This window comes from Lolium rigidum, unplaced genomic scaffold (assembly GCF_022539505.1).
Source record: "Lolium rigidum isolate FL_2022 unplaced genomic scaffold, APGP_CSIRO_Lrig_0.1 contig_16625_1, whole genome shotgun sequence".
In the NCBI taxonomy this organism is placed as follows: Eukaryota; Viridiplantae; Streptophyta; class Magnoliopsida; order Poales; family Poaceae; genus Lolium; species Lolium rigidum.
Genome location: NW_025899892.1, coordinates 49,116 through 57,278, shown reverse-complemented (window position 1 = coordinate 57,278; position 8,163 = coordinate 49,116). Strand labels below are relative to the sequence as shown.

The following is an 8,163-nucleotide window of genomic DNA, read 5'->3' as shown; positions in this document are numbered from 1 at the left end:
ACCCTCCTAACCACCCAACCTCAGGTTGTTTTGTTTTATCCTACCCTCAACTTTGTTTTGTTTAGTTGATAATACTCCCTCTCTTCCACGAAAATTGTCAGAGATTTATCAAAATTTAAATGTATACATCTAGATAAATCCAAATTTTAACAAATCTAAGACAACCTTGGTAACACTGAGGGAGTATAATTTTCTATTGTTTAACTGCATATTTGCATAAGTGATCAGAAAAAAAAAACTGAACTAAAGTGCTACTGTAGTAGCTTGCAATAACATGGTATGGTACAAATCAAATACAGAAAACCTTCAGAAATCGTAGTTAAGAAAATTTTGGAAGTTGTCCGCTGGATTTCTTTGATGGCAATGCCTGTCCTAATAATATCAACACCAGAAAACATCGGCGTCAGACGCTAACATAATTTTAAGAAATGAACTCAGATTCTGGGGATTTGAAGCAAATCATAGTTGAAAATTAAAGAAAACAAGAAGGCTCATGTAACATACAGTGTACAATCCTTCATATTCGTTTCTACTTCATCAAATACACCTGCTTCTTGGGAGCATCAAATAAACATCGACATAAAGGTTTAAACCAATAAGCAAAGCTTCATCTCCTTGTACAGAAAAATGAGCTCCACCAGTTTGCATTATTTCTGTGAATGAAACCAGGAAACTAGTACAGATGTTTCTTATGCAGAAGCTGCCGTCAGCAGCTCCCTATCAGCTCGATCACGGATCCTCCTCTCCAGCTCAGGCCTGAAGTGCCTGATAAGCCCCTGCACCGGCCATGCTGCAGCATCCCCAAGGGCGCAGATCGTGTGCCCTTCAATCTGCTTTGTGACCTCCTGCAGCATATCGATCTCTTCTAGCTTTGCATTGCCCACCTTCATCCTCTCCATGATCATCCACAGCCATCCTGTACCCTCACGGCAAGGCGTGCACTGCCCACAGCTCTCATGCTTGTAGAAGTACGACAGTCTAGCAATCGCGTCAACTACATCCGTGGATTTGTCCATCACCATAACTGCTGCAGTGCCTAATCCAGACTGGACAGCCTTCAGTGCATCATAGTCCATCAACACATCATCACATATGTGCTTTGGCAGCAGAGGAACAGATGAACCGCCAGGGATAATGGCAAGCAGGTTGTCCCATCCTCCTCTCACACCCCCGCAGTGCTTCTCAATCAATTCCCTCAGAGGTATACTCATTTCCTCCTCGACAGTGCAAGGTTTGTTCACATGACCTGAGATGCAGTACAGTTTCGTTCCTGAGTTATTTTTGCGGCCAAAACTTGCAAACCACTCTGGCCCACGCCTAAGAATTGTTGGAGACACAGCAACAGTTTCAACATTTGTGACAGTTGTGGGGCAGCCGTAAAGCCCAGCATTGGCAGGGAAAGGCGGCTTCAGCCTTGGCTTACCCTGCTTGCCTTCAAGGCTCTCCAGTAGGGCAGTCTCTTCACCACAGATGTAGGCCCCAGCACCAAAATGTACATGCACATCGAAATCATAGCCAGATCCACAAGCGTTCTTACCAAGAAGTCCTGATGCATATGCTTCCTGCCGAGCTTTTTCAAGGTTGAGACGCTCATTCACATATTCACCTCTAATGTAGATGTAAGCAGCTGACGCCCTCATTCCAACTCCAGCAATCAGGCACCCTTCCAGAAGCTTGTGGGGATCATGACGCATTATTTCTCTGTCTTTACAAGTTCCTGGCTCACTCTCATCAGCATTAACGACAAGATAAGAAGGACGTCCATCAGAGAGTTTGGGCATGAAGGACCATTTGAGGCCAGAAGGAAAACCTGCACCTCCACGCCCTCGTAGACCGGACTTCTTCATTTCATTCACTATCCAGTCGGCCCCTTTAATCACTAAATCCTTGGTTCTGTACCAGTCACCCCTCTTCATTGCACCTTTCAGAAACGGATCATACAGACCATAGAGGTTGGTGAAAATGCGATCTTCATCTTTAAGGTCACCAAAGTGAGTCTTCTCTGGGGGTGGGGGTGGGGGTGGAGGTTGGGGTGTGCTTGACGTAGTAGCAGCCTGGGTGCTGAATGATCTGCCAGCTAGATGGTTGCCAGCACATGCGAGAGAACGAGCAGGTTGTGCCCTTGATAGAGAATGCAGGTACTCAAGGGCGGCCTGGAAAGAAGAGAAAAAAAATACAAAATGAGGGGTATGCCAATGGATTTTATCGTATCATGACTAGAACTATGCATGAGCCAACTTTGGAGTAAAGGAACACTAAAAAAGCAGTGGTAGTTTCAGAGTAAAGGAAGATTAATAATGCAATGATGCCAGAAAACAAGCTAACCGAATGTGGTCAAACTACAGCAAGAGCATAGCATATATGAATCACACGTTGTCCGCAGTAAACTATCAGGACACATATTACAAAAATGGGAATTGCCTGCCAAAAATCAGAGAAATCCAAGTAGCTAACACAATACTGTAAGCGCCAACATGAAAAGAAAATGAACTGGAATACCCAACCAGCGGCAATTATCAAACTTTTCCTATTAAAGCACATCAACTCAACAAATTGTAACACCTTACCAGAAAGGATTTACAATCACTAAATACACAGCAGCGTGATTTTCCCATCAACCCATGCTTGCTAGTTGCAATGAACAACATCATGATGGCCGCCCTCCATAACTCTCCACCACTCAAACCTAACCCCAGATCATCGAAACACCCAAATCCTAGACACACCCAAACCAAACCCCATGCTTGCGAGTTGCGATGAACATCATGATGGCCGCCCTCCATAACTCTCCACCACCCAAACCAAACCCCAGATCATCGAAACACCCAAATCCTAGACACACACACATATAGATCCGGAGTTGGAATTGGGAAGGGAGCTCAGGATTGTCTACCCCCTGTTGGCAATCTCCAGAAATGACGAATCCTTAGCCTCTTGCACAGATACCGCCAATCTGGTGAGCGGCCTGCTGCTGCGGAGCCAGTGAGTCACTGCTGCTAATGGAGGCGGAGCAGGAGGCTAGGCGGTGGGCTAGTGTAGCATTTCTTTTCTCCTTTTCTGCCTCATATGTGTTCTGACCGCATGGATGGATGGGCATGGCTAATGGGTGGACAAGTCTTGTGCTTCAATCTGGGGGATTTGTAGCAGACAACATGAGATGTGCTGGACACAAGTGAACCCCTCTGTACTTAGTTTGGCGGTCATATGTTCTGCTTCTCTTCTAATTTTTTTAACTTTTATACTTTTCTGTTATTCAGTAGATTTTGGTGTGCAAGCTGTTTACAGGGTTTGACCAGCATTGTATCTCGAACACAAGCACTAGGGAAGTTAATCATACATTAAAGAAAAGGAAAATATGCTTGTTACAACCCTCAACCATTGACCAAGTCTGACTCAACACTCAACTAGAAAATTTGATACTTCACGCCCTAAACTGTCAAAACAATATATTATGCCCGAGTAAGCACATCGGCGAAGGTCACAAGTTTGAGGAATGGGTTAATTGATTATTCTTTATTTCCTAGACTTAACTCTCTAGTGAAGTACATGGATAGTCTGTGACACCATGTATGAAGGTTCCATGGAGACTCCTCTCAGAAGAAACCTATCAAAAGCAGTTAACTGACTACTGTGGTTGTTTTAGTTTAGTAAAATGGGTCTGGAGCAAAAGTATTTCCATCTAAAACATGAGAATAATGATCATCGGGAATTGACAAATAATTAAATAAATGCTTAGTTAGATCTGATGCCCTTTCAATCACTATCAAGTCTCAGCTAGTGCACTAGTCTAGCATAGAGTATACGGAAGGATAATGTTTTACAAAATATGGCCAAATGAAGTCAAGAATGCATTACCCTATTGCATGTTTCAGGTCAGTTCCCAATTTATGCAAATGAAGGTTTCACTGTGTCATATGATATTGGCTTGTTGATGAGAATCAAGCATATATCAGCCCAGCAAAGAGCAAATAGTCCATAGACTAACTATCAGAAAATCAAAGATAGCACAGTAAAACCAAAATGCTTGATTAATATCAAATTGGCAATTTATATTATATTTTACTTATCACAGGAAAGAAAACCATGAATGGCACATGCTATATGGCTTTCCAGGTCGCCTAGATAAGGATTAGGAAGGAACTAATACTGAAAAAGAGATGGTGCAGCTGTAACAGTGGGTCATTGTGCAGCAAAACCCAAGTGGAGAACAAAGGGAATAACGATTATATCACTTTTAACTTTCAATTAGCCTTATAAGAGCTAAACCCGAGATCGCCTTTAGGCCTTGTTTGGCAAGAGTGTATATAAAAGTATTTGAGAGTATTTTTTTCAAGTGTATTGGGTGAAAACACTCTTGTCACCCAAAACACTTTGTTACACTACAATCCTCTTCCTCACAAATACTCTTGTTTGATTATCTATTTGGCAAGCGGGTATAATATTCTACATAGACACGGGTAGAGCTAGCCACCAGCAACAACCAATTCCTCAAGTTCTCGTGCATAGACACGGGTAGAAATTAGACTCGTGTACAGCGGATGAACCAGAAAAACGTGAGCGTCGCCTTTTTCACTTCTCTGCGCCGCCGGAACCGTCTAACGAGCTGACGAGAGAAAAAAACGCGAGGTAACCCTAGCGTTTCAGATACACTCCTACCCGACGGGTTTTCTGGGTTTGGCAGAGTTTTAGCCCAATTAAAACCTGGCTGCCAAACGGCCCACGACGTGTTTCTGAGTGTATTTTATTGCGCCGGGAAAAAACACTGAAATCCACGTGAAAACCTCTCTGCCAAACAAGGCCTTACTGAAATCATTTCGACCATATATGTCAGATCTTGATAATAAACTTATAATACTCCTTCCGTCCGGAAATGAGTGACTCGGGTTTTTCTAGATTCACATGTATCTAGACGCGTTTTAGTGTGGAGATACACGTGAATCTAGACAAATGTGAGTCATTTATTTCCATATGGAGGAAGTAGTTGGAAACTTAAAATGAGAAAACTACCATTAAAACTGGAATTCTGATGCACGTTGGGAAACAACAATAGTCTCAAGAGAAAAGCCTGCTACTCCATTTAGCAGTCCAAGCAAAGGAGAGTACCATATATTTTTCTTTACATGTTCCAGCGCAAGGAAGTGACCACATGCCCCAGCCAATCAGGAAATGATGAAACTTGTAACCATTTCATCATAATCATAAGGGATACTGAAAGACTATAAGACTGCACACAGAAAAATAAATAACACAACACGAATTCTCCGGTGACACTGGCATCAGAGCACATGAAAAGAGGAATAAAATCCAGCAAGCAAGTTTTGCGAACCTAACCCTGCAACATCAAATTACACCCACAAAGCACATGAGGTACCAGTAAACTATAATCTCTATCCAAAATTTATAACTCGGGTGTACGCGGTGTCTGTCCAGCCAAACGTCGGGCGAACTGGTGCGCATGTACTGTAGTTCCTACAGCTGAAACAAGCGATTGTGGGACTTGTCGAGCTGACTATGGCCATTTTAGGATCTAACTCGATCTCTTCTACATGTCCTCTGAATTAGAAACCATGTCCCCCAGAGATATTTTCAGCTGCCGGCACCCTTCTCCGGTTCCGACATCGCAAATCCGCCAGTCCCTCCATTTTACAGGGAGAACGACCAGCAGATCCAAGCGCGAGAGAGGGGGTGTGGGAGAGGGAGAAGATAGGGATTTTGACCTTGCGACCGGGGGAGATCTCGGCCGATCTCAGGAGGGCCCGCCGCAGCGCCATCTCCGCCTACACCTCCGCCCGGCCTCGAGTCCGTCGGATTGGGGAGAAACCGGTGAGAGATTGGGCGAGCTCCGGGCCAGGAAAGGGAAGCAGCGACAGGGTTTGCGCTCTTGGAGGCCGCGGCTGTAGAGTACTAGAGTGGGGACGTCCTGTCCGCCGACCTGGTCGGTGCGGGCGGACCACCGCACACCCACGCGAGGCATGTTGGGCCGGCCCAGTTAATTATTTTTTTCTTTCTCGTTTTTTCTTTTCATTTCTTATCTGTTTTGAATCTGAACAATTCTAAATTTGAACATTTAATTTGAGGAATTTAAGATTTTGAGCATTTTTTGAATTTTCATAATTTCAGAATTTGAATAAAATTTTTTTGCATAATTTTCGAATTTGAACATTTTTCAAAATCTGAATATTTTTCAAATATGAATATTTTTCAATTTTTAACATTTTTATAACTTGAATTTTTCAAAATTCATTTAAACAAATGAACATTTTTTAAAATATGCATATTTTCCAAATTTAACATTATTAAATCTTAAAAGAAAAAAAGAAACACAAAAGAAAAGAATACATAAACATACAAAAATATCCAGCACCTAACTAGACCAGCCTGTACCGCGCGCGGGGTGCAGCGCGGTACGCGCCAACCTGGTCGGTGTATAGCAAACGTGGTAGAGTGTGCTAGCTCCCACTTTAACACCGCACTACACAGGCATGTTGAGGAGATGTGGCCCGTTTGAAGCCCATGAGGGCATGTTATCGTAACCACGTGTCTATTGTATTGCTCCATCCATTCTAGATTGACTCCCCTCAAAACGTGTATTTCAAATTAATTAATTCAAATTTGTATTATTTTTATGATAAGAATATATTAACATCCAAAAAACCAATTACATCTAGCCTCTCGACTGACAAAATGACTGAAAACCAAAAATACACACATTGAAAAAAAATGATCTCGCCAAAGTGATTAATCACTCGCATCAACACCATTCTAATAACCATCAAAGCAGTGGCGGATCTAGGATTTCATGCTAGGGGTGGGGCAACTAAACATAATTTTGTTTCCCATACGAAAAATATAACACGTCAATGTACAAGCAATTTTTTAGTAAAAGCAAAATAAAAAAATATTCATAATGGCTTAAAAGTAGTATAGAATCAAATGATTGCATATATGAAAATTACATACCTACAATATTTTAAAGAATATAACAATACTACTTTTTAGGGTAGAGCTTCCATTCTTCAACACTTGCACGGTAAAAAATTAGAAATGAGTTCATCGATTATCAAACTATACTGAATCTATTTCTATATTTATTTGATCAATAATGAATCAAATGCCAAACTATTCAAAAATCTAAATTACAAAGAAACAAATAGGTGAAGAGCTAGCACCCGAAATGGTGAAAAAAGGGTGATGTGAAGATGTATCGAGACATTCACACCCTTGTGGATGCTAATCTTCGTATGAGCGGTGTGGAGGCATAATGCTCACTAAACACCACGATGGCTAACCTTATTCTCCTCGAGCCTTTCAACCAAAAGGTAAACCTTGATCCACTATGAGACCCTTTGATACGGGCTAAGCCTGTGTGGGCTGCCTGATCTCACGAATTGACCCGTGGGAGTGTGATTGCGGAGGGGGATTTGCGGGGAGTTGGGTGCGACGCGAAGAACATGATATAAACACACGCACACAAATCGGTTATCCTTGTTGGCCCGAACCACCAACTCGATAGAAGTGCAAGACAAAGACCAAACGGTAGAATCTCTTGCAAAAGATCGACTGATAAGTGCTAAGCCCAAGGGTGTGCCCGATCTTCACGGATTTGGGTGGAATTCGTGGGGGAGGTGGAAGAACGCGATGAACACGAAGAACGCGGAGGGGAATCGTGGGATACAAACTCACACACACACACACAAATCGGTTTGTCCTCGTTGGCCCGAACCACCAACTCGATAGAAGTTGCAGGAAAAGACCTTTCGGTAGAAGTCCCGCAAAATGATCGATGAATCGAAATCCTATAGATCTAGAAGGGTGAAAAGACCAAAAATCGATAGAAGTGCAAGAAAAAGACCCAAAGGTAGAAGTGCAAGCAAAAGACCAAGATTGGTAGAAGTCACCAAAGAGATACAATAGGATTCGATAAGGAGCCCGGGTGGGTAAAAGATCTAAGATCTATGGTAGGGTTTCCCACAAGGGTCAAGAGCAAAGCTCAGGTTTAATTTCACATCAAGTATAATCTCATATCTGAGCCAACAAGGATATTTATAGTTGGTGGGGCGAAGGGGTAAGTTACATGCTGAATCTGCCAGTTTTGGTTCTGAAACACGTGTAGGCGGAAGTTCCGGCCTCAGGGGGCGGAAGTTCCAGTCGGGCAGAAGTTCC

At 42.7% G+C, this 8,163-nt stretch overlaps 1 protein-coding gene across 1 annotated transcript; it reads right to left on the bottom strand.

The window, feature by feature from the left end:
* Positions 1-442: 442 nt before the first annotated feature.
* Positions 443-5,882, bottom strand: LOC124680435 (NADH dehydrogenase [ubiquinone] flavoprotein 1, mitochondrial). The gene is made up of 2 exons (XM_047215493.1): positions 5,718-5,882; positions 443-2,153 (listed from the first exon to the last, which is right to left on the bottom strand). Exons 1-2 carry the CDS (start codon positions 5,769-5,771, stop codon positions 690-692), a joined length of 1,518 nt encoding a protein of 505 aa, XP_047071449.1. The 5' UTR covers positions 5,772-5,882; the 3' UTR covers positions 443-689.
* Between the last annotated feature and the right edge of the window lie 2,281 nt (positions 5,883-8,163).